Source organism: Cynocephalus volans, chromosome 15, assembly GCF_027409185.1.
Source record: "Cynocephalus volans isolate mCynVol1 chromosome 15, mCynVol1.pri, whole genome shotgun sequence".
Taxonomy (NCBI): Eukaryota; Metazoa; Chordata; class Mammalia; order Dermoptera; family Cynocephalidae; genus Cynocephalus; species Cynocephalus volans.
In genome coordinates this window covers 48932421-48960332 of record NC_084474.1, presented here as the reverse complement: position 1 = coordinate 48960332, position 27912 = coordinate 48932421, and the positions used below count along the sequence as shown (strand labels likewise).

Sequence of the window (27912 nt, the reverse complement as noted above, 5' to 3'; positions counted from 1 at the left end):
GTAAAGTAAAACTAATTATAGGTCCAAAGGGACTCTCAGGGTTATGCTGGGAAGAGTCTGACAAATGGATAGTTTGTTTTTCTTGGAAGAATTTACTGATGAATCATATAACTTGTATGTTTTATTAGATTCTTATTTTTTAGCTTCAAAACTGTATCCATTCAGAGACTCAATAACTAAGTGTAAGACTTGTGAGATGACTTTGATATTTAACATTTAGGGTAGACATTTTACAAATACTGAATTTGAATTGCTATATCTATAATAATACTAATGACTAACATTTATTGGGCACTTAATATGTTCTAGGCACTATAAGCGCTTTAAATGCATAATCTCAATATGCCCTAAGTAGTACAGGGTTTATTATTTACCTCTGTTTCATGTACTTCTACGAAAGTAGAAGTACAGAAGTTCTTTGCAGACTTTTCTCTTGCTGAGGATGACAGTTTAGAAAGATTAAGCAACTTGTCTGATGTCATAGTTAGTAAATTATGGAGCTAATTTCAACCAAGACAGACCACTGACTCCAGTTCATGTTCTTAATACTTTTGCTGCTTCACTTTGTTAAATGGTATTTTTAATTTTAGTAAGACCATGCTAAAAATATTTTCAAGGGTAAATGATATTTTCTTACCTCCAGTGTTGCTTTAAAAATAGCATTAAAAAAAGATAAAATTAGGGTGCTCAAGCATTGTTAATGAAAGACAAAGTGACTTTAAAAGTTTTGTTATATCCAGGATTTTCTTGGGATATTCACATTGTATAATTGGCTTCTAATTCAAAATTATTCATTTTATCCAACATGATTTGACTTTAGTTGTCCTTTTATAGTTTATATAAAACATAAGCTTATTTTTCCTCAATTCTGTGATCCAGAGATTTTCCATATTGAGTAAAGATTTACTGAATTTATATATGGCAGTTCAGTCATTTAATAATAGGATATTGCAGAAGTAGAATGCTTTGTCACTACTTAGTACCTATAAGTATTTGGGGTTAATTTTCAGTGGTTTAAAGAAAACTAAAGACCATTTAAGTTTCTGTGTTTTTAGTAGTGAATATCCTGCTTACTAGTACAATGAATAATCTGGTAAACTTGGTTAAAAAAGCACTTCAGTATGGCCCTTTATAAACAGGTAAGCTTATAACTAGCTAGGAGAATAAACTGATTGTTTGGAATATCCAGACCAAGCACAATGAACAGAATAGGAAGAAACCATGTTTTTAATTGCTCAAAGATTGTATAGGTATTTCATTTGATGACACTTCTTGAGGAATGTATGAAGACTTAGAAACAGTTCTCACATAGCAATAAAGTCATGATTAAGCTTACAGTGAAAGATCACAATGTGGAATTGCTTCTCAAACTGAGCTGAGGTGCTTGATAAAAGGCCAGATATAGTAAACACAAGCTTTTTTTTTGGTGGTTGGCTGGTATGGGGATCTGAACCCATGGCTTTGGTGTTAGAAGGCTGTATTCTAATCAACTGAGCTAACTGGCCAGCCCAGTAAACACAAGCATTGTATTTTCATTTTAAAAGTAATTGATGTGAATATTTCCATACTATATCAGGGCTTAATATGTTTTACCTTCATGATGAGAGGTTTATTATAGAAAGCTGGCTTCTACTGGGTGGGAGCCATTTTTGCACATCTCTAACTGCCTTCAGTGATATGTTGATAACTTAAATTGGCCAAGGTAGGAGTATTTACACCATGGAAATTGGTAAATGCAGCAAATGAGGGCATTCCCTTCCCTTTGTCCCCCCAGAGAGCCACTTTACCAGCACAGCACCAATTTCAAACACTTAAAAGAGAATAAGGTACTAAATTCTCATGTACTTGTCATCCAGCTTCAATAATTTTCATCTTATAGCCAGTTTTTCCTCTCCTACCTCTAGATATATCAGGTACGCTGGAGGCATATTGGTCCTCTAGTGTGACACCCAATGACATTTTATCTTAAAGCCAAACACTTTTGTCTAAAGGGTATCTGAAAAGTATGATTATGTCTAAAAAGTAAACTTAGTCTCATAACCAAGAGATAGGTAAAAATCATTAGGAGTGTACTTCTGTCAATTACTAAACACTGTCAAGAGCAGTGGCCCTTGATCCATGTATCACCTATTAAGTAGTAACCGTGCTGTCTCTATCTTTGCATTAAATATTAGCTATTGTTTATTGAACTGCTTGAAATACTATATATTTGTGATCTGTAATTATATATGAGTTAACTATCATAATCCTGATAACCCTAATAAATTTACTATTCCTATTTTGGAGATAAGAGATGGAGAATGGTTTGGTTTGCTTTTTTTTTTTTTTAATTACAGCAGGGAAGCTGAGAATGGTTTTTACATTTTTAAAGGTGGTTACATCCTAAATGGTTACATAACTATCCTTTTAATAGCCTTGTTTTTCCCTCTTGGCCCACTGAGTGTAAAAATATTTACCATCTGGTCCTTTAAGAACACATTTGCGAACCCAAGTCTGGTCTAAATGGTGAAACTTAATTTTACATTAATGGAAGTATTTTCATGGATAGTATTCCTTTTGTTCTCAGAATATTTCTTTGAGGTAGGCAGAGCATATGCTTTATTCCAGAATTATTTGCTAATTGCTTAATGTATTAGACACTTTTAACTTTACAGATAAGGCAATTCATACTCAAAAGAAGTAAGATGCTATTTAGTAAGCAGCAAGAGAAATAACTATAACTCTGTTTTTTTCCCCCTGAACTACAACACCAAATTTAAATACTGACTGAGAAAATAATAAAAACTCTATGACAATCCTCAGTTTCTTAAGAATATCAAATAATTTAGGGTTTTAAAATGTTTTGAATATTTCATAAAAAAAGTACTTGAAGTAATTTTATCACTTAGTACTATTCTCAGGAAGCAGTGCTTTGTAAAGAAGAGAACCATGAATGACAAAGTCAAAAAAGCTTTCTAGAAAAGTCTTTATTTTCCTGTTATGAATAATTGCTTTTCTTGGTTATCCCAAATGATTTTGTAAATTTCATAATTTTTATATGTTTGACTGGGATCTATGAAATAACAAAATTATAATTCTTCACCAAAAGAAACAAAAGCATCAGATATATTGAAAGGCTATGGTTAAATTATTTTATGCTTTCAGGAATAATAGTGACTATGTACCCTGTTATTAATTAGATGGTAGCTTGGTTAAAGTTTTTATAGAATTTTTAATGATTTATGGTGTTCCATGATGAGGCAACATTCCACCAAATTACTAGCTTTCCAAAAGTTGCAGTACCATGTATAATGCTTTAGTATGACAGCAGTTTTGTTTTAAAACCAGAATCAGGTTGAATGTGGCTTTTTTGAAAGCTAAAATTTATGCTTTAAGTATATTTGTAAAACACTGATGTCTTAGTGTCCCATTACCTTTATTCTGTTTGATTACATGCTTGTTGAAAAGGAAGTTTACAAATCAAATGATGAAACATAAGGTCTTAGTGAAAGTAAGAAAAAACCCAAGATTTTTCACTTAAGGCTTCATGGAATAGAATTTTTATGTAATCAGAACAACTGTTTAGGACGTCCTTTTTCTGGTGATGAAAACATGGACTGTAACCTCAAAGTGGAATTGTTAGATCTTTTGGTTTTTGTCATCTACTTACTATTGAACTTCAACTAGGTAACTATATTAATATGAACTAATTGGAAATAATCTTTTTTAAAATATGGCAGTTATAGCAAAAGATCACATACCACCAGGTACGATGTTGAAATGACTGGTGTGTAATATTTTCTAAAACCTTCATTTTCGGTCAACATAAATTTCCTTTAATTTTCCATTTCTAGTACAATTTTGTTTTGAAGTTTAACGTATCAAGTGAATCTAAAGTTTACACTTCAGTAGTGCTGGATTTTAAGTCATTTAAGATGAAAATGGAAATGTGAAGTTTACTTAAAATTAATTTTCTTCATCTGTAATGTCTAACTCTTCATCATCACCACCATCTTCTGCTTGTTGTTCCTTCCTTAGTCGACAGGTGGACACCTGTTAAAAGTTCATATTTTTTAAAATAAAAAGTACTAACTTATTTTACATGCTTGGTACCTATCTATATGCCCTTATAGGAAAGGGCCCATAGAACAAATATTTCAGAAAAATGTCCACATACAATAATTGTTTGTAATGAACATTCCCTATGAATTACTGTATTTTAAGGTTGAAAAAGTCACAATGTTTTTTCATTCATTCATCATATTTTTGAATAAAAATATGAAATTGACCATTTGATTCCAGTTGGATAGCCACCAATACATCAATAACATAAAGTACTTTGAGAGAAAAGTATAGCCTCTGTATATTACAAATGTTAAAAATAAGTTAAACAATTCTTGGGTCACAAAAACAGCATTTGAATGAGATTCATCAAATGAATGGCAAAAACAGAAGGATACTGCAACTAGGGAATGGGACAGAAATACCAATATTTAAGTGTGATTTGAATGGAATGATTTGAGAATCTAAACTCACCAGTTTTAAATCCTGACTGTACTCCCTTGGGGCATCTTACTGAAAATGTCTCTGAGGGTGATTATACCTTCCAGGGGGCATTTGGCAGTGTCTGGAGACATTGGCTGGCAGAACTCGGGATGTGTATTTGTGTGTGCTACTGGCACCTTGTGGTGGGAAGAGGTTAGGGATGTTATTCAGCATTTTTATTTTAATGCACAGGACAGTACTCCCTCCCCCCTAACCCCCCCATCCAAGTTATCTGGCTGGAAGTCAGTAGTGCTGAGGATTAGAAACCCTGACATAATGTATTCTAAAGTGCTATACAAATGTTAGCTAACTTAGGTAACATTATTAGTACTAAATAATTGAAATTTTATATATAATACTAAATTTATGGAATTTATGTGCAAGGCACTTAATGCTGGAATAATAAAGATATAATTTGGCTAGGGGGAAAGAGACATAAATATAAAGCAGAAAATAAATGCTTAAAGGAGAATCAAATGAAAATACAAGGTATTGGGTCAAATTTACCTGAAAGTTGTATTTTGAAAATATAAATTCTGAAGGCTAGATATGAAAAGGGCATAGCTGTATAGATCAGGATTTGGCAAGTTATGGTCCAGCCTGCTGCTTGTTTTTGTAAATAAAAGTTTTATTAGAACATGGCCATACTGATTATGTGTTGTTTATAGCTGCTCTTAGTTGGGATAGAGACCGTATATATGGCTCCCAAAGCCTAAGGTATTTACTTTGGCCCCTTATAGAAAAAGGCTGTGGATCCCTGATATGAGGTCATTCAGGCTTTCTGGATATGGAAGAAATGAGAAAACTGGCACTTTCTCTAAAAATCTGTGCTTCTGGATCTATGATAATGTTCAGCTAAAGCCTGTTTTAGATAAACAGTTCACCCTTGAACAACATGGGTTTGAACTGTGCAGGTCCACTTATCTACAGATTTTTAAAAATTGGAAAAATTTTGGTTATGTCATGCATCAGTTTAGCAGCCTGCCTAACAGTAGGCTATTAGGCTTAAGTAACTTAAGTAGTAAAGTAGTTAAGTTTGGGGGAGTCAAAAAGGCATATGGATTTTCATCTGTGGGGGTTGGGGCCTCTAAACCCTGCACTGTTCAAGGGTCAACTGTATTTATGGTGAGATTTAAACCTAAGCCATGGGACTTCAGAATCTATTCATATTATACTGACAAATCTACATTAGCATTCTTCTTTTTCCACCTATGCTCTCAACTGTTCTGCTTTAGAGAGAATTAAATATGTGATTATAGTATAAAAGATACTTAGTGCAACCTTCCATCATTTTACAAAAGGGGAAATAAGCCCAGAGAGGGTAAAGTTATAGAGAACTTGTGACTGAAGGGAAACATTTTTAGTATTGAACAGTTCCACAGGCAGCAGCTCAAATTCCTTTAAATCATCGTTTTGGCAGTGAATGAATGAATGAATCAGTGAATAAGTATTTCTAGCTCACCTGTCCTGTTCCAGATACACACTTAGCTGATAGTGATCTCTGAAGAGGTGACTTTGAATTTGCTCTTACAATATCTAAACGAGATGAATAATCTGGTGGATATAGAGAATTTCGGAAAACCTATTGCAACAATAAAACATCATTATAAAGTAGATACTAAACAATGAAATTCTAGAGAGTCAAATTAAGTTCCTCTTAGTTTTGTTTTTTCTTAAGCAACCCCTCCCCATGGACAAAATTCCAGTTATTGTAAATTTCTAAGAAAAACAAAATACAAAAATAGTCTAAGCTGAAAAGATGAAACCTAAAAAATTCTATTTGAACCATATAAGATGATGAGGGACATAAGCAGTAGTTAGTCACGAAACAATCATTTGAGTGCTTTTGCCAAGGAAACTGCAAAAGTTCCAACTATGCAAGCTGGTAGGGAGGCTGCAGCATCTCTTTGATTCTTTCGGTTCTGTCTATCCTCACGTCATTTATCAATTTTAACTTCAGTGCTGTACTGCTATGAAAAATCACATGAGAGTAAACTGGAACCACTATAACACTGTGAGTCCCAACTTCAATGGGATCTGGAATGCCAAGACTTGTCAATTCTCTTTCCTTAAGGCACACTTCCAAGTCTTAAGCCTTCCTATCTCTATCTTTTCCCTTCACGCATTTCTCTAACATATAGACTGACAGGTAAGGTTATCAGGTGGTGGTCCTCACTTTCTCTCTTTTTTCCCTTAAACTCTTCACCCCACCCCACATTTTTTTTTTAAAGCAAATGTCATTTTGATCCTTTCCAATGTGTTTTTTTCCTTTATCCAAAACTTCAAACAAAAGCTTTCATTTTCCACAAGTTCCCTCCCTCAGAAAACAGATAAGCTCAAGATCAATTTTTTTATTATTATTATGACCTCGAGGTCATAATACTGTTTAAAAAACTTCTAAAATATTCTGCTTCATCTCCATTTTTTAATAAACTACAATTGGGCTTTCATCTTCCACTAAAATTGCTCTTGCCAGAATCACCAAAGTTGTCTTTTCATCTTCATCCTCACAGTCCTAGTTCCGAAACTTTTTTTCCATACCATCATTAAGCTCTTTCATTGTGCTTGCTGCCCTACTTTTTCACATCTCCTTTTCTACTGCTTACACCTTAAAATATTTTTAAAACTTTTCCTTAGGCTACTTAAAAATCCTTCTCTGAAAGATCTCATTTACACAGTGTTTAATGGCTACCCTTCAACTAATTCTCTGTATAGTCTGTATACTCTTCTGACAGCCATATTTATGTTCCTAAGTATCTTCTGTTCTAGACCAACATTGTCCAACAGAACTTTCTGAGATGATGGAAGTGCTTACCTTTGCTTGCTACCACTGGCCACTATAGCTACTGAGCACTCGAAATGTGGTTCATGTGGCTGAGGAACTGAATTTTACTTTTATTTAAACTTAACCTTAAAAAGCCACATATGCCTGATGGCTACTGTATTGGACAGCTCTAGATTCACTTTTACAATGAAAAACATTATCTTATACTTAACAGAGTAAGCTATAAAACTAGGCATTCTACCTAAATTTCTTACCTGAGGTACTTCTGTTTTAATTTATTGACTATACCTTTATAGTTTACTTAGACATCTCACTAAAGACCAAGATATGTTGTTCTTTTTTTTTTTTTTTTCGTGACCGGCACTCAGCCAGTGAGTGCACCGGTCAGTCCTATATAGGATCCGAACCCGCGGCGGGAGCGTTGCTGCGCTCCCAGCGCAGCACTCTACCAAGTATGCCACGGGCTCGGCCCGATATGTTGTTATTCTATTCAAAAACTTTTTGTGGCTCCTGACTACTCAAGGCTACATCCAAGGCTTAAGATCACTCAACCCTATCTACCACTCTCCACTTCTAGCCTACATACCTATTTGCAGAACATTTGTTATACTAGGCCTTTGCAATGCTGGTTCCTTAGCTTGGAGTTCGGTAAACTTAATTGTCCTTCAAGAATCAAGTCATAAAATTCTCTACCCTCTAGTATACATTTATCTCACTGTCTTTTTTCAGATTAAATATCTGTCTCTACAATTATGTTCCTCAAGAGCAAGGAGTCCTGTTTTATCTTTGCAACCCCTCTTAGTTTAAGATAATAACCTGGCAAATAGAAGACGTTAATTAAATTCACTATTGCCAAATGGATGATGTTAACAGTTTAATCCCCATGTTGTAGGGAAAAAAGGAGACTGAAACTAAGGGGATGTCCGTACACATTTTTTAAATCTCAGAAGACTGCAGGACACAAAAGGAATAAAACTTTGAAGGTGAGGCTGGTGTTTTAGGGCAATTCAGGGATGCTAATTAGGGTAAAGTTACTTAGGACAGAATTCTATTTTGGTGCCAGATATGGAACACTGACATCCTTTGGTATGATATAGAAACTGGATGACTCTAGTCAACATATTTAGAGAGGATTTTTTTTTGTTAGAACATTCCTTTTTAAAACTTTTTTAGCAAAGACGAATTTAAAGTGAAAAGCGGAAGACAGTATGCAACACTTGAGATAAAAGTCTAAACCGGTTAGATACTTATTAAAATTAACCTCTTACTGCAAAACAAATTTACAGAAATATTCGTTTATTGGCAATAATGCATTTTCCAACATGGTCCAAGATCTCTTAGAGGAGTGAAACCTCAAGGTCTGAATATGCTCTGAAGTGGTTGTACAGAGGTGATCTTTTGAAGGGGAAAATGGGCCTGACAATACTTTTTATGTGAAGAACAAAGTAAGATGGTTTGTGATATAACTAGAGTGCCTAACTGCAACAAACACAGCTGCAGCTGGAATCAATATCAGCAGTTCTCATAAAGCATGGACTACCTGGAAGAACAGCAAATTATTTTTCTGTCTCTGCATCTTGTTTCTGTTTCCAAGAAACCTTGTATTTACAGGTTTTCTCTTGGTACCTGTTTGATATAATTTTGCTTCCCTTGGTCCATCAACTCTCCCCAGACTGCTCTCCTCTCCTCTCCACAGTTGCTGTATGGCATAATAATAATTTATGCCTATGGCTCATTGAACACATGCTTGTGCCCAGTACTGTGCTATTTTAAATACATTGTTTTTTATTTACACATAGACCTGCCTCAGGGCCTTTGTATGTCTATCTGTCTAAGCCTTTTGCATAGTCCTGCAAGTGTCTAGTTAAGAAATCGCTCTTTGATTCTCCAGACTATTGGAACCCCCCATCACACATGCACACAGCACATAGAAAAAATATTTTTTCTTTATGGGACTGGTCACATTATAAATGTTACATAGTATTTTTTATGTTTGAACTCCCTGGTAGATTTTTTTTTTTCTGACCGGTGAGGGGATTGCAACCCTCTGCACAGTGTTATCTGCACCATGCTCAGCCAGTGAGCGCACCGGCCATCCCTATATAGGATCCGAACCCGCGGCCTCGGTACTACCAGCGCCGCACTCTCCCGAGTGAGCCATAGGGCCAGCGCTCCCTGGTAGATTTTAAATTCCTGCTTTGACAACTTGGACCATTTCTAACATAATGCTAAATCCCTAGCACTTGGAATAGTGCCTGGCATATAGAACAGGTGCTCAATAAATAGTTGTTGAACAAACATGAGGTAAGTACTACAAGTATTTCCATTTTAGTGAGGAAGAAGCTGAAGAGTGAAGAAGTTAACTTGCTCAAAATCACTAGAAAGTGGGAAAGTTGATATTCAAAAACACATCTACCACACAGCCCTGAGACCTTTAGTTTTTCACAGAGCTCTTCTCCCACAAACTACCTAGCTACCTAATAAAGAGTGGTGAAAAAGAATTAATGAAGTGGTGTGACAAAAAGGTATCTAGGGCCTCTGGAATAAGAAGGAAAATCTTGGGGACCAAAGGACTTGAAGGAACTTTAATATTAACAAATAGCATGTCAAGGGTATTAGAAAAAGAATGAAAATACTTGTAAAGGGACTCCACCTGCCACTTAATGCAGTATTCTTTCTTGCAGGAAATAGTTCACGTCACTCATCTAGAACTATACTTCTGGCAGTCTAGCGTAGAAGATAAAAATAACAGTGTTGTAATCAGATTTCTGGGTTTGATTCCCAGCTATGCTACTTACTAGCTATGGAACCTCTGGAGAGTTTCTTAACTTCACTGTACTTCAGTTTTCTCATCCATAGAAATGAGGACAATAAGTACTTTCATCATAGATGATGGGAGGATTAAAATAATTAACATAGCTGAAATGCATAGATCAGCAGCTACCCCAAAGTAACCACTATATGAACGATCATTTGCTATTTTTTATTTTACAAATGACATAATCTTGATAATATATATTTTAAAAACAGGCCATAAAAAGGAGTGATAATTAAGAAACCTTACCTTTAGTATTTGGAAGGAAATGATACTTAGGAAGTCATATATTGACAAAATATTAATATCTATGTATGACAAAACAAATCAGATTTTGGCATTGGAAACAGGTACACATGTACTAAAACATACACCTTTCTTCATTTTCATAAAGCTATATTCTGGTTTTACTGAATTAAGTTTCCTGGAACCAGTGAAGTAATGGGACAAGAAGGCTCAAAGGATGATATTTTTTATTGGTAGTTAAGATACAAAAAATTTGAAAGAAATTGGGGGGAATCTTCAAAATTGTTAAATGGAAGAGACGCTCAAATTCTATCATTTACTAATACAGAATTCTGGTTGTATCTTTAGAGTACATGGCTTTTTTCACTTCTACATTAGAGATAATAAGAACAAAGTATATCTTGAATATTTTATCTATTTCAGCAAAAATACCTCTGTGCCTGTTTTTCTTTTTTTGTAAAGAGAGTAGGACATTCACTTTTCAGATGTGCTTTACTGAAGATCAGATCAGGCCTTTCTACTTAACTGCTCTAATGTTAGTTGGCCAATCAGAATTTCCATTTAAATAAAATTCCTATTAGCAAAAAGCAAGCTTACATAAGCTTGCACTTATTTTATAGCTTAGTGATTAAGTTACACAAAACCAGTTGGAATCCTGATTCTGCTCTTTATTAGCTAAGTGGCCATAGACAAATCAAGTTGTTTAAAGTCTCTGTTTCTGTATTTGTAAAATGAGAATAATAATATGACCTACTTCATAGGACTATGAGAGGATTGAATGAAAAAATGCGTGTAAAGCTTTGGGCATTGTGCATGACAAGCACTCAGATGTTGCTCAAATCAATAAATGTTAGTTATTTTTAGCACACTTTAGTGGGCTTATATCACCAGTCAAAATGATAAACAGTATTTCATGTAATGGCTTTATATAAGTTACATTTTACTAGCTATTAATCTTGGAACTTTTACCATGGTTAGTTTGAAAAGTTAAAAATAATAGGAAAGTCATAAAAGTTAAAACTATTTAGGACTCTACACAATAACATATAAACTATTGTAGGATTCTAATTTAAGATATTTTTACCCATATAAACTAATGCTCTTTTAAACATTTCCATATTAACAGAAGAACTTAGCTTAGAATGACATAGACCTACCTCTAAATCTTCATCCTCATCAATCTTTTGTATATTTTGGTAGGCAGCAGTGTAGACCTCTAAAGCTTTGCCATGAAATAACATTTCGATTGTGATAAATTCTGAAAATATAGTCTAAAAAACCAAAGATTTGAATTAAACAAATTGCTTTATAAATTTAGTAAATTTATTACTCACTATAGTCTTGGCATTTTATGAAGTAGAGAGGTAACTGCTTTTTTTTACAGGGCAAATGAAGTACAAAAGATAACTGAAATAAAAATAGCTGTGAAGACCTTTTGCAGCAGACCTTTACTTTATATGAATATATTTCCTATGTCACCATTCACTTCCCTCTTATTTTTTATTTTAGTCAATTCTCTTTATAGCTAGTAACTGACATTTGTAATAAAAATATCTAAGATGTATGCTACAATGTACTCTTATACCACGTACCTATTTATTAGAGTAATTCAGTTCTGAAATTGGTATTTTACCAATTCCAACTGATGTTTAAACAGAATATTTTTTAGGAAGGAATTATATTTTGTCACATTTCTGACTCTATGCTACTTGTATTCTCTAACGGTAAAGGAATTACTTCTAGTAATGCTATTCCTACCACTGATTATTTTACCATACATTTGCCTAGAGTTTTCCAGTTTATAAATACATGACTTGCCCAGTGTTGCTCACAGCCAGAATGTTGACACATGGATCTGATTCTAAGGTTATAAGGTATAGCTCTTGTCGAGTAAGAGCTATAGGTTATAACCTTTCCTAATGTTATAGCTGTAAGGTTATATAGTGCCCACTGCACTGTGCTGTTCTTGCTGGAATCAATCATTTACTTCAGAAATAAGCTATCTGCAGGTAAGTTCTATGAGCATAATGAAAACTTATGGTAAGTAAAATGATGAGCAAAGAGAATGAAGATGTGCATGTTGACTGAAGCAGAAATGAAGTAATTGGTAGGTATACAAAGGATACAAACCAGACAAGTTTTCAATAAATAGGATCTTATCCTTTTGTTAGTTATCTAGTCTCTTACCAAAATAAAATATCTAATCATTAATGTAGGAGTACTTGGCTGAATAAGAAACAAGTAGAAAATACTCAAGCATAGGTTAGGCTGGAAGGCAATAGTCAAATACACGTTTCCCCTCATCCCTGCTCTCCTGAGATAACCATCCTGAAAGGAGTGGTCTTGTACGTTTTTGGACAAGTTTTTAGAACAGGTTAAAATTGAAAGTGTGAATCCTTTGATCGAGGAACTCTACATCTGGTAATCTGTCCCATTTATTCCAGGAGCATAACTGGACCAGCACAAAGGCCAATATTTAAGGATGTTGAATGATGCAGTGACATCTGTAATTGCAAATATAACCTAGATGTCCACCACTGAGGACTATTTAAATAGATTAATATACCCATATTGCAAAATATGAGAATATTAAAAAGGATTATATGGATCTCTATTTCTTAGCATAAATATGTCCATAATAAGTTTTAAAACGAGATGCTACATATAGTGTGGTCCCATTTATACATAACTGGGGGTAATAATAGTACCTTCCTCATATTGTTATGAGAAGTCAATGAGTTTATCCACATAAAATACTTAAAATACCTGGCACATAGTCAGTGCTAAAGAAATGTTTGTTGCTGTTATATCTCTCTGTATATATGCATAGTAAAAAAAGTATGAAAGTTAGATATAAACCAAATAATGTTGATTATTTTTGAGCAGTATGATTATTTTCCCCTATAATGTTATGAAAAAATTTTATGATTTTATATTAATAATAAAATATAAAGCTATTAAAAATTAAATTTAGAAGATGTTCCTTGCTTATGTCAGCTACTTCACCACATACTAAGTTCCTGTCCCAATTTATCCTAGAAGTGACCCTGGTCAAGATTTTTTTTGTAGGTTGAAATTCATCATATAACATGACTTTTCCTATTTCATAGGAAACAAAAGGGATTGTGAATTTTTCTCTCTTGTTCTTTACACTAAGTTCTATACCAACCTTTTTAGAAAAAGAAATTCTTTGCAAAGTTCGTATGAAAAGTCTTTGTCTAAAAATTGTGCTTCCTTGCTAATTAATGCAGCTACCAAAATTCAAATGGAATTGTCAATTAAACCCACCTCAAATATAGTAATACAGTTATGAGCAGTACTCATTACTGCCAATCATTTCTGCCTCCAGAGTGAGTGTTAAAGAAGGAACCACAAACTCTGCCCTCATCTGAAGCAATAGCCTGATAACAGGTAAGAATAAAAATGCTCTATGTTTCTCCCCCAAATAAGAGTGGCATCAATAACTTTGACTTTGCTAAGAATTTGTCTCATAGAAATGTTTATGAAACATGCTAAAATCAACACAATAACTGAATATTGTTTTTATTAGAAATAGGGGTAGGAATGTAACACTTTTTGACTGATCTTTGAGGCTATTAGTATCGTGGGATTTCTGCATCCCTCTTTATCATAAAGGATTCCAAATGAAGCCAAAATTGGAAAACAGTTTGACAGTGAGGAAGAATGATGTACAGAACAGAGATTCAGAGCCATAACAGAGTGTGGTATTGACATCTGGTGCTTATATCTCTGGAAGTTTGCTAGAGCTATGGGAGTTTGCATAAAGTGTAGGTTGTTGTAGATGACAGGATTTTGTATGTAGAAAAATCCTAAGGAATTCACTAAAAAACTATTAGGACTAATAATTGAATTTGGCAAGGTTATAGGACATAGTGTACACGAATCAATTGTATTTCTATACATTTGCAATGAACAATCTGAAAATGAAATTAAGAAAATAATTTCATTTATAATAGCATAAGGAAGTGTAAATACCTAGGAAAAAGTTTAACAAAAGAAGTGCACAATTTATACTCTGAAAACTACAAATATTTAAAGAAATTAAGGAAGATTTAGATAAATTAAAAGGCACTGGAACAATCATTCTTAAAATGTCAGTACTCCCCAAACTGATCTGCAGATTAAATGCAATCCATATCAGAATACCAGCTGACTTTGTAGAAATTGACAACCTGATTCTAAAATTCATGTGGAATTGCAACAGATATATATATAGCAAAATCACTCTTAGAAAAGAACAAAGTAGTTATACTCACACAGACTGATTTTAAAACTTACCACAAAGCAGTGTTAATCAAGACATTATAGTACTGGCATAAGGATAGATGCACAGAGCAATGAAAAGGTATGAGAGTCCAGAAATAAAATCATGTCAACTTGTTTCCATCAAGGGTGCCAAGACCATTCAATGGGAAAAGAATAATCTCTTCAACAAATGGTGCTACAACAACTTGATAGTCACATGCAAAATAATGAAATTTAACCTTTAGCTGACACTATATACAAAAATTAAGGGCTGGCCGGTTAGCTCCGTTGGTTAGAGTGTGGTGCTAATAACACCAAGGTCCAGGGTTTGATCCCTGTACTGGCCAGTCGCCAAAAAGAAAAAGTTTCCAACAAAATTAACTCAAGTGGATCAAAGACATGTAAGAGCTAAAAAGCACAAACAATGAAAGATAAATTAGACTTCATCAAAATTAAAAACTTGTGCTTCAAAGGACACCATCAAGAAAGTGAAAAGACAACCCACAGAACGGGAGAAAATAACTGCAGATCATTTATCTAATAAGGGTCTTGTATACAGAATATATTAAAGACTTAACTCAATGATAAAAAGACAACCCAATTAAAATATGGGCAAAGGGTAAATGGCCACAAAGAACGTTTACATTGTGTAATGATAAAAATAAATTCATAAACTGAAAAAAATATATATGGGCAAATGATATGAATAGCCATTTATTCAAGGAAGATATATGCAAATCGTCAATAATACAAATCAAAACCACTGTGAGATACTACTTTATACTTTCTAGAGAGGGCTACAGTCAAGAAGTGTGATGAATAGTAAGCATTGAGGATACAGAGAAATTGGAACCATCATACACTGCTGGTGGAAATGTACAATGGTGTACCAACTTTGGAACAGTAGCAATTCCTGAAATGATTAAGCCTAAGGTTACCAATGATCCAGCAATTCCACTCTTAGGTATATACCAAAGAGAAATGAAAATTTATGTTCACACAAAAACTTGCACATAAATGTTTTTTTATCAGCATTATTCATAATAGCCAAAACATGAAACCAACCCATATGTTCATCAACTAATGAATGGATAAGCAAAATGTGGTAGTACAATGGAATATCATTTGGCCATAAGAAGGAATGAAGTAGTGATACCTGTTGCAACATGCATATGCCTTGAAGGAAGCCAGTCACAAAAGACCACATATGATTTCATTCATATGAAATGTCCAGAATAGCCCAAAGCATAGAGATATAGATTAGTGGTGGTTACCTAGGACAGGGAAACAGGCAACAGCTAATGTGTACAATATTGAGGTGATGAAAATGTTCTAAAATTGAGTGGTGATGGTTGCATACATCTGTAGATAAACCAAAAACCACTGAGTTGGACACTGAGAATTATATCTCAGTTACTTAAAAGTGTAAGTTTTTCTTGTCTTTTTTTCTTTTCCTGTGACCATCAGGAGATTTCCCTCTTTTGGAGTTGATACAGCAAACAAGGGGAAAAGATTGGAAGCTCTTTTCTTCTCTGTGCACCCTTCACTCCATCTCCTAATGCTTCAGGAAATCCCAGGTAGTAGGAATTGCAGCTGGGAATTCTGCACTCACCATTTCTATCCCAATTTTGTACTCAGTGATGCTCAGAGAATTAAAAACACCTGTCAAGTTAGTCCGTATGTGGGTGAAACAAAGAAGTGAGCCCAAAGACCAGAGCAGAACCGAATTTCCTTGTGTAAAAAAGATTTTGCATGCACAAGTAACTGGTGAAGTGAGGAATCAGACTCCCGTCACCTAACCTTAGGTGCCACTTAGGTGGCAATGGAATCAGGAATACCTCACAAGTCTCTATTCTCATTTTTCAGGTTAACTAATTATCCTAATAACCTACCTAACTTCCTCTCCCTTAATTTAAGAGAGGATGTCAGCAATTGTAAAACTTTATGCCCTGACCATACTCTCCCAGCTTGGGTAAAGGTATGTGTCTCAGGACAGCCTCCTGAGGTGCTCTTCTATTAGTAGCAATCTGCTATTACACAGCAGAGTGCAGAGCCTGTGACTGAATTAAGAGGCTAAAGTTCTGAAATCCTTTGAAACTATGACAGGAAATTAAAGAAAATAAAAGATGCAATGAATGTTCTTTCCTGGATTTCAGAGAGGAATGAGATAATTAAGTGATAGATAATGCTTATTTTATTCATACAGACAGAGCTTTTGATGTTGAGATTTCTTTGTTGACAGTAGTATAAATAAAAAAAACACTAAAGCTTGTTAGAAAAAATTTGCAGTGAGCCAAAAAGACATCCTTAGATGAGTTCTAAAGTATATAAGATGGTCATATGCAATCCATCAAATCTTCCTAAGAGGCCTACCAAAAAGTCACTGAAGACTTGCTGAATTCTATGATCCCGAAGAAGTTTTCAAATTTGTTGATGTGTTACAGTAAAATACGGCAATTCTTGTGACTTTGTTGACAAACACACCATACCATGGTGGATGCAAATTTATGTGATTGGTTACTATTACCCTGTTTACTTATTTGATAATATGTAGTTACTAGAAAGTTTTATGCTACAAAAATTAATGATAGTGTATTATAATAGAAAATAAAGATTAAAAAAACATAATTGGCTTGTAGCTCATATTTCTTTTTGGCCATGGTACTTTGAGTAAATTATGTTATATTGGCTTAATTTCTTAATGACACCACTTCATTTTCATGGGGTTACTGTGAAGATTGAAAGGTAATTTATGTAAAGTGATCATACAGCTGAAACAGCACCTGATACATAAAAACATTATAAATGATAGTTCCCCTTGATTAAACAGTATTAATGATTTTTTAAAAAGCTGAATATCTGGCCTCTGGTTGGGCATGTAGCCCTTTTTATATACCATTGTTTCTGTAAAAAAATAACATTTGATATGTTTTGATTTATAATATTTTTTTTTCACAAGGACTATTTATGGGCTAAAATTCAGAATGATTTAAATTTTTCATAAATCTAAATTTAAAAAATAAGGTTAAAAAAATATGTTTTCAACCTTAACAGTTACTTGTTACCTTTATATCCTTTATTTTCTGCTTCTCAAAATTATCAATAGTTTCTTCCAGATGACGAGTTGTTCGGGTAGCATCTATTGTAGCTCTCTGTAATTCGGTTTCTGCCTACAAAAGTATTTACCAATCAAAATTACAAAAAAAATCAAATTAGAATCCATTCAGTTGAGTCTATTGGTAAATGCTATTATTGCAGTATTGGCTCTTTGGCATAACAGTGTAAATTGCTCAATATTGTATTTTACCACATATAATAAAATGATCTATAAAATAAGCACATGTAGAATAAAGAACTTTAAATCTAAGTGACATGATTCATGATCTCAAACAAAACAAAAATCCTTTTGTTTCTACAAAACCATTTTTTCCCTATTACCCTTGGATGATTTACTATATGATTTTCCATATTTTCTAATGCCTCCATCTATTTCACTGCCTGTGCCAATCATTCTCTTTGGTCCTTTACAAAGATTATTTCATTTAATCCATTCAATAGTCTTATGAGATAAGTATTATTGTATTTTACAGATTAAGACAGTGTTTGAGAAGATTGAAAATATTTGTTCATAAGTCATAAATCCTTTCTTTTGAGGGGAGAAAGGGTTAAAAGGTAAAGAGACGGAAGAAAAGATTCTATAATATCTTAATCAGGTGGACTAGAATGTATACTACAAATATGTATTTCAGCATGAGATTTTTACTTGTAGATTCTTCTTACAAGATAACAATATTAGATTGTTTCTATTTAGTTAAGGCTTATTATAAAAAATATAAATACTAGTAACAAATAGCAAATCTAATGCTTTGCTTCGCACACTCTGACATGTATACTATCTAGATATGTGTTGTAACAGTCAATATGGTGGCTGTTAGCCACATGTGGCTATTTACATTTACATTAAAATTAAATTAAAATTTAAAAACTGGTTCCTAAGTTACTATAGCTGCAGTTCAAGAGCTCAATAGCCATATATGAGTGTAGCTAGTGGACACAGTACTGGTAAGTGAGAACATTTCCAATCTAATCACGTTTCTCTTCAAGCATCTCTTTCTTTAGGACTATAGATGCCCAAAAACATTTAAAATTTTTTCTTAAAGGAGTAACATAGAAGGGCTGGCCCGTGGCTCACTTGGGAGAGTGTGGTGCTGATAACACCAAGGCCAAGGGTTCGGATCCCTATATAGCGATGGCCAGTTGGCTCACCTGGGAGAGCATGGTGCTGATAACACCAATTCAAGTGTTAAGATCCCCTTACTGGTCATCTTTAAAAAAAAAAAAAAAAAGAATAGTAACAAATTTTAAAAGACATAGCCCAATTTTCTCATTAAATGTTTTCTAATAAAGTTGTTTCCTATGCTAGTATAATATTTACTCAAAAATCTCATATATCATTTAATACTTAATCATGGGAAAAATCTGCATTTGTCATCAAACTTCTGTGACATGTAATATTGTGACATTTAGCCTTTGCCTTTTTTTTTGTTCTCAAGAAAATGTGCAAGTTCAAACAAGTAAAAGGGTTTACTATAAGGATCCATTTCTTGACACACCACTTTATTACGCACCTGTGACTGAAATTTTTCATAAAGGAAAAAATACATTTCAAAGAGAATGTAACAACTTTTTTCAATAAATTAAAATTATGTCGTCTTTAGAATTATATACTTTTGCAATTAGGTTAATTCAACTGCACAATTTCAATATACTGAGCGCTTAAAAATATATTCATATACACCTTTCTCTCTGTTTGTGTACACATTTACCATATGGAGTATAAGTTATTTTAAAACCATACAAACTTTCAACTTAATCATAACCAAGAATCAAAAATAATTCTCTATTTTGCTAGGCTTGGAATTCTTTAAACAATTACCTCACCACAGGAAATAAGAAGTAAAATAGAGCTCCTTGAAGATTTATTAGTATAAGGAAATTTCTAACACTTATTTGATATGTGATAACCTTTTGCTAATGAAATATTCAAGCAGACTAATTCCTAATACATTTTTTTTTTTTTTTTTTTTGGTGGCTGGCTGGAATAGGGATTGAACCCTGGACCTAATTCCTAACACTGTTTATCACATGTAACTGATGTCTTTACTTGTGACTACTTCCTTTTGACTCATGTCTTCCCCTCCCCATTTACTGGTATTTTCATTTTTAAATTTGGAAGGGTAAGTAGAATTGGGTAAAGTAGCAAAGCATGGGGAAGTAGAAGCCATAACTGGGACATCTGTATATTAACCTTCTGTTACGCTTCAGCAGCCTATTGTTACGCTCCAGCAGCTACTGTTACGCTCCAGCAGCTACTATTCATTTCTAAAAGTTTCAAATCCCTTCACTCAAGCACCCAAAGTCATACAGCTATTTTTAGCGAAGAGAACACAGATTTCTAATATTTCTTCCCTTCCCTGAAAATTCTTCAAAATCCTATAATGCACCAATTTGAGTAGGAAATGTTTTTGATTAAAATACTAACATACAACTCCATGAATAAAGATATTAGTATATTAAATGGAATTAGTCAAGAGTCTAAAATGATTTATAAAAGAGTAAGCCAGATTCATGTTTTCAAACTGTTCTAGGAAGCTTGTTTAGAAGCCCTGGCAGGGGGTGGGTGGGGGTGGTGGTGGTGAGTAGGTAGAGCCCTAGGATTCTTCTTTATCCCATCCTCTTCTACCAGAAGGATTTTATTTTACATATTGAACTTTAGTATACTACTTCTGAATAGTCAGATGAATTTTAAGGGTCTATACCCTGCTAAAAATTCTATGATGCTGTGATTGAATATTTTTATATGTATATTGAATACATTTACATGTAAATCGCCCTTTATTTTCTAATCTTAGGTTGTCAAATCCACCAGTTGTAGATCTTGCCCAGTGAGCAAATCAGTTCACTTGTATCAATAATCTCTTCAGTCTTTGCATTTATTTCCCCCCATGTGAACTCACAGCCCTGTTTCATCTATGCTGCAAGATGGTCTTCCACAGCAGTGTTTACAGCAGAGCATCCAAGTCACAAAACTTTGTCTTAGGTACTGATTCATTTGTGTTGAGTGTTGATACCAATACTTCTGATTCAATCTTGCCAACTGTTCAGGATTCCAAATGTTACATTATACCTGCCTTCATGTAAACACCCCCCACCCCCTCAAGATCAAAACAAAACAAATTTGATCTCTCGCTTAATTCCTAAACACTGGTGAAACTCCCTGGCCTCTGCCTTGACCTCTAGTTGTCACTCATAAATTCGCCAGGACTCTGGTTTCTCTGACTTGCTTAAAACACAGAGTCTATGATCTCCAATTTGCAGATCTTAAGCCTCAATGACTGTCTAGATATTCCTGTTCCTGCCTCCAATGGGCACTCAGCACTATGGCTGCCCATTTTTTTTTAGTACAAGGTTGGGCTTATGTACCTTTGGTCCAAATGAGGAAGGACCAGGCAACTGGTGTAGCCCTAAATCACTGCTCAAGGGACTTTTCTCGGAACCCCAAATGCCCCCAAAGAGCAAGTCCTCATGTGGATTTTGGCTGAGTTGGCAGTAACAACCTTTAGGAAGTAGAATGGAGACACACAAAAGAAGGAATGGGAAAGAGGCAGCAGAGATGCTGGTGCTTTCTACACAGTTCTACCTACCCCAGTTGCTGGCAGTTAGCCAGGCACTATGTTGTATGCTGTTGTTTAGTCATGAACCAGGTGCATTCTAGACTAAGAAATAGTCATGTTTAACAGGAGAACCTTGTTACTCATAGATACTCCTATTTAGATCCCTTGTGTCTAGCTGTGGACCTTAATTATACTCTTAAATCTCCTGAGGGTCTTTGGCTGAAAGTCATAATTGTGGCTTCATAGTTTTTTTTAAAAAAGAGAAAAGGAATTATGGGAAAAAACTTTTTTTTCCCTTTTCTCAAAAGTGGGGAGAGAGGGCATTGATATATTAGAATTAATGATAGATCTTTAATTTTATAATGATTATTTTTTGTTTTTTAAAAATTTTATAATTAAGTCATCACCATGTGAAAAAAAATCAGAATTTTTAATTTACTCTTTATGAAAACATCTGCATTTGAGAGTTTGTTTTTCTTTTTAAAGTCTATTGTGGAAAATAATATAAGAGATTGAATTAGGTGATATAATCTCTTTAAATTTAGCTAATATCTATAGTGAGGATTCCTAAATGCATATGTTTCTTTTCAACATTTATATTCAAATTCTCCACATTTTTAAAATAGAAATGGATAATCTCCCTATACATTTACTTTTGTACTGCATACCTTACAAAACATTTTTTTAAAGACCAAAATTCAAAGGATACAATAACATGTCGATCAGATGGGTTTCGCTGACGTGTTCTTTCTAACTGAGTTAACTGCTTAGCTTCTCGATTCCTTGCTGTTAATGTTGCTTTGAGGTCATCCTGCAAATAGGCATTTCTGTTTATAAAAATTTCTGATTTAAGTAATAAAATGTATACATTCTGTTTTAAGAATGGAAGAATGCTTCTTCTTTGATCTAGGCACCATTACCACAGGAATTACGAGTACTGTACAATTAGTGTGTGTGTTTTTAGTATTCTCTCAAAATAATGATACAATTTCAATACAAAACTATAACCATAATATATATATGTACATACATATATAATTTTGATTGGTGGTTACATGGGTATACACATTTGCCAGTGAACTCAATGAACACTTACAATGGGAGAATTTTATTGCTTGTAAGTTAAGTTATATTTCAATAAAGTTGATTTTAAAAATAGAACTTTGTCACACTCATTTTAAAAGTCTAAATGTTATCACCTGCTTTAAAACAAAAATATAAACATATTTATTTTGTAGAACAATTTCTGTCCATATATTCTTCATGATCATTCTTCATAAATACTAAATATTTTAAAGTTTCCATAATAATGTCTTATGCTGCTACAGTAGTATACTTAACAAGCTCAGTAAAAATGTTTCTCAATTCTCAAAGATCTAAGAAATGATCTTTCAGGGTATGTAAAAAGAATGAATATATACTAACTTGTAATTTTTATTAAAAAGACAGTTGGAAACTTCATACTCTGCCAGAATACCTATTAATAGGAAAGAATGAATTTACTTACCCGTTTCATTTTTACAATGGTTCCATAAGCTTTCAAAGGTTCAACTACTTTGGCTTCAAGTCTTTCAACCTATTGAAAATTATTATACAATATAACTGAAAAGAAAATAGACATTGAAATTTAAATTCTGAAATAAAACCTATGCTCTTTAACCTGAACATAACTACTACCCAGATTAATATTTTTAAATTTTTACATGAAAATGTCACTGTTTAAATTAAGCTGTACATTGATAGCAAAAGCAGAAAAGTGCCTGGTATGCAGTACGACAAGAAAATGTCCCAGGTTTACAAGGAGCTCATTCTTGCCACACCATCATTTTAGGATTACTTTTTTACCTTAAAGGAGCAGTTTTTGGGTAAGTTTTAAGTCATCTCAAATTTTAGTACACTAACAATTTCAAATTTAGTACAGTACTGTTTAGCAGTGTTAAACTTTACATATATCATTTCTGAATTGTAGTAGCCCAACTGTTCAGAAAAAAAAATTGAAGCAGAAAGATACAGCATACTGGAACCATTTAGAACAAGACAACCTTCAAAAGCAAAAAAAGCGTAGGGATCACTATATCAATTGCATTTTTTTCTGAGAAGCCACTCATGAATTATCAAAGCCTAGAGAACAAGATAAACTGTATTAGTGTTGCTGAGCTGTCAGATTGTACAGCCGATCTCTTTTTTATTCAGAATTACAGTTTTCTTAAATATCATAGTTTTTATCACATTTTGAGTAATTACTTCTTTTACTAATAGCACCAGTGGAAGGCACTGAAGAAACAGGTTTTTTAAAAAAGGCATGTATATAAAAATAGCATAATAAAAATAACTCTCTTGGACATTAAAATTTTGTCTCAGGATAGGTAATACAACTGACACGTATTCAACTGCTTAAAATGAACATGTGTTATTTTAACAGGAAAAAAGCTTTTTTGAAAATGATACATGTATATAATCAATGAGTACATTTCAATTCACATGTATTTTTCTTTAGTTTCTGAAAACAAAATGAATATGCATGTTTTATTTAAAAATATTTTAGGCAAGTAAAAAAAAAATCAAATTCCCATCAAGCATTTAAATATTAGGAATCCTAGAATCAAGACCATGAATAGTTAGGACAATTTAGTTGACACCATTTCTAAGAATCCATACACTGATTCAGTGTAAAGATTATCCACGTATTTTTTCTGTTCTCCTTTTTCTTGCCTACCTTTTGTCATTGTTCATTAGCACCTCCACCATTTGGTAAGCAAAGGAAATAAAAGGAGGACAAATGTAAATCAATTCACTTTGCTATTTGATAAATAGCATAAAGGTGTTCTAGAAAGGGGCATTGAAATTACTGGCTAAAACAGAATTTAAGGATTATCTGTAATATAAACTATTTTGAAACATTAAGTCCGGTTATCATGTATATCTGACAGTTGCTTGTTTATTACAGAAATGTCATATGACAACAACACACCATTTTTCCAAAAAGTACCCCCAAATGTTATTACTGCTTAAATTTTTGTATGGATAGCAATGATGGGTTCAAAGATTATTATTCTCATTTTATTTTTTGATAATTGAAATTTCAGTTTTAGGCTTTAAAAAAGGACCAAAAGCACTGATGAGAAAAGTACAAAACAAGCAATGCAATTCTAACTAGGCAACTTCTGTGTCTTGAAACCAAAAATAAATATAAGTGAAAGTGCTTATAAAGTATTAAAGGGAAAAAATAAACTTTTAGAAAGAAAACAATCAGAAGAACACCTCTCCTGCTACCCAAAGTTAAAAGCCTCACAATGTCTCTCTCAATACTGTTTGCTTACCCGATATAAATCATAGCCTTTGCGGGGTGGGGTGGGGGGTGTCAGTGAAACATTGGCCAACTTTCATGGAAGCAGCAAGGATCTCTTGCCCCTTTATTAATAATCTATTAATTCACATTACCATTCCCAACATTTTCCATCTCCAGTCATACTTCAAAATGTTCTTACATGCACACAAGACACAAGTCATGCTTCTTTTCTTCCCCATGGATACTATATTTACACACCCCCTGCAAACGGCCACCCCTCAAAAGCTGGCTAATGAAGAGGGGAAATTCAAAACTTTAAGATACCCTAAAGTTTAGTTTGAAAAGAACAAAAAATTTTTTAAAACCACGGAAAGTTTCTCTTTAACAGACTAACACAATGTTACAGACATGAAAATATGTTTATCAAGTATGTGTTTGCCACTGCAGTTAGGTAGATTACAAGTGAAAGTCTTCATGTACTACTTCACAGCTCATTCATAACCATGATGCTGTGACCTTACTCCATACCTCTGCTTGTCGATAATCCTGAAGTTTGGCAAACTCATCAGCAAAGTTTTTCAGGCCCTGCTTTAAATTTGGGGTCTCTGTAGAGGCATACGCGTTGATTTCATTCACCAGGAGGTCTGCTTTGTCTCGCAGTCTGGCAGTTTTCCGCACATAAGCAGCAAAGATTTGGCACAGCTCTCCAAAATGCTTCTCCACATTTGTGACAACATCTTGCAGTTGTCTGGTTTGAGCGTCCCTAGAGAAAAAGGTGACAAAAAGCAAAACATTCTCCTTAGAGATGCGATGGCTTCACGTTCATCTGATATGCAGACATTCCGGGGCATTCAAGTAGCTTTGAAGGCTCAAACCCACCTACGATCCCCCAGTCTCCTGGGGCGGGCTGCCCTCTTCCAGGACCCCATTCGAGGCCTGGCCTCAATGTCGGGTGCAGGCTCACCGAGAGGCCCGGGCCGGGCGGACCTTTCCGCTGCGGAGTGGCGGCTGCTCCCGCTGGTCCTCGCTGCCCGGCCTGGGCGCCTGGCTGCCTACCAGGCTTTTGCACCGCCCACGGCAGTGCGGGAACCCGAGCCCGAGAGCCTTGGTGGGTGGCAGGCGGCCAGGCCCCGGGCTCCCCGCGGCCGCCGGCGCTCAGAGAGCAGCGGGGACCTTGCAGCCCCCGGCCCAGGGACGGAATTCGGCGTGGAGGCCCCACGGAGAGAGCCTCCACTTCCCTCACCCCAGCCCTCGCCTGCGGGAGGCCCCGGACAGAGGGGCCCTGGACTGTTACCGGTTTTCCAGACTGCGCCTCGACATCTTGCGTCGCGCGCGGCCGGGGACCCTCGGCAGCAGCCCAACGCCTGGGGCTTGGAAGCGCCCGGGCGCGCTCTGGGGCGCGAACCTCCAACGCCGCCGCCACCGCGGGAGCCGGAGACCCCGCCCCGCGCGCCGCCGCGCAGGCCCGGGCGTTTCTATGGAAACGCGGCGCGCGCCCTCGCGGTCAATGCGGGAGGTCGCGGGAGAGCGAGGGTGTCAAGAGGGCAGCGCGGCGAGGGGCGACGGCGACGGTGCGCCTCCCCAAGCCCCGCACCCTGGCCCCCGCGTTCGACCCGCGCCTTCCTGCCCGCGAAGCTGCGGGAGGCCTCGCGGAAGCCAGTGCCGGGCCTTCCGTCCCGCTCAGAGCCGCGCTTACCCAACCCCGGGTCTCCGGTGCGTCCAGGCGACTGGGAACAAAGCAGAGCAAAGCCAGTCTACCAGTACCCGGGAGGGACGCGGAAAGCCAGGGGCGATTGGCTGGAGTCCTGCCTGCCTGTGCGCCATTTAGCCTCACAACATGCTCAACGTGGCCTCTTCTCTGTGTTGAATATGAAAACGTGGGGTTGGAAGTGCCTTTGGAAGGATCAGTTCTTACTGCCTCATCTTTTCATTTCTTCAGCAAATATTTGAGTTCCTACTTGGTGGAAAAGATTCTTGGACAGTGGGAATGACATAAAGATAAGCAAAGATAAGAAGCAGGGTCCTCAACTCAAGGGCCTGAGATTTTGATGAGGAGACAGACACTTCAACAGTTACAATCCCCTATATAAAGAACAAACAGGAGACTTTTCCTTTGAACACCCGTGTTCGTTCGCCCCCTTGTCCCTTGCGTGTGCTGCTCCTCCAAGTAACCACCGTGAGGACTAAACTCAAAAGCGTTATCTGTCTGCCTCAGGAGCCTGGGCTCCACGCACTCTCCGCTCATCCTGGCGGCCTTGGCGCCCTTCACCTCGAGGATACTTTGTCGTCTTCGTGCTGTCTCCTGTACTCTAGACTTTGAGCTCTTTGAGGCAGACGAAATGTGATTCAGGTCTTGTATTCTTCAGTGCCTTGTGCTGCTCCTCTATAAAAGTTTATTTTGGACAAATGGATGTCCTTAGTCTCTTTTAGAACTCCCCTTCTCCCATGTTACATTATGTTCTTTTCTTCTCCCCTTGCATTCAGCAGGTTATCTAATGAGTGCCTGGTGTGCTCTGGGTCTTATGCTGGGCTCTGAGAATGGAGTGGTAACTTAAGTCAGAATAGTTTTTGTTCTTATACAGCTCACAGTCTTGTGGGAGGGTTAGACACTAATCAAACAAACAAACATGTGAAATTGCAACTGAGGTATGTGCTACTGTATCAGCTTTTGCTGTGGAACAAATCACTAAATTTAGTGGCTTACAAAATCCTTCAGCTAGTTTAGGATTCTGTGAGTGGGCTGAGTGGTGCTTCTACTTTGGTTCTGCTCAGCTGGGCGCTTTCCTACTTTTCTGGTCAGCTGGTAGATCTGTTGGTGTCTGGATGGTCTTAGATAGCCTCACTCACGTCTTGGGGACCCCAACATGCTTCTCATTCCTGAACAAGCCAGCCAAACTTCTTCATGTGGTTTCAGAGCTCCAAAACAGCAAGAAGGGACAAGTCCCACTGCTCAAGTGCCTTTCAAATCTCTGCTTGTGTCGTGTTTGCTGATATCCCATTGGTTGATGAAAGTCACATGACCTAAGCCCACAGTCTGGAAGGGCACCTGAATTTTTACAAATGGGTTGGTTGGTGGAGAGGAAGGATTAGTGGCTACTTTTGCAATCTAACACAGGTAGTATGGGAAACTACATGGCAATTAATACAGAACGTCGGTTTGAACTAGTCAGAGAAGGACTTCATTGAGTAGTAACATTTTGAGTTGAGATCCAAAGAATAGGAAGGGGTTAACTAGATGAAGAGGTAGTGAAAACAGTCCCAAAGAGAGGGATAGTATAGGCAAATTGCCCCCTTCTCTCACCCCGCAAGCTCT

At 35.7% G+C, this 27912-nt stretch overlaps 1 protein-coding gene across 2 annotated transcripts; it reads right to left on the bottom strand.

Moving 5' to 3' along the window:
- Positions 1–3051: 3051 nt before the first annotated feature.
- On the bottom strand, positions 3052–25985 carry CIBAR1 (CBY1 interacting BAR domain containing 1). 2 transcript variants are annotated; one of them, XM_063079816.1, is made up of 9 exons: positions 25894–25985; positions 25128–25362; positions 22818–22886; positions 22020–22121; positions 19801–19806; positions 17702–17806; positions 11528–11641; positions 5987–6106; positions 3052–4032 (listed from the first exon to the last, which is right to left on the bottom strand). In XM_063079816.1, the coding sequence occupies exons 1-9, from the start codon at positions 25917–25919 to the stop codon at positions 3946–3948; spliced, it is 864 nt and encodes a 287-aa protein (XP_062935886.1). In that variant the 5' UTR covers positions 25920–25985; the 3' UTR covers positions 3052–3945. The 2 variants fall into 2 exon arrangements, with proteins under 2 accessions (XP_062935886.1, XP_062935885.1); XM_063079815.1 differs by lacking the exons at positions 19801–19806; positions 22020–22121.
- Positions 25986–27912: the final 1927 nt, after the last annotated feature.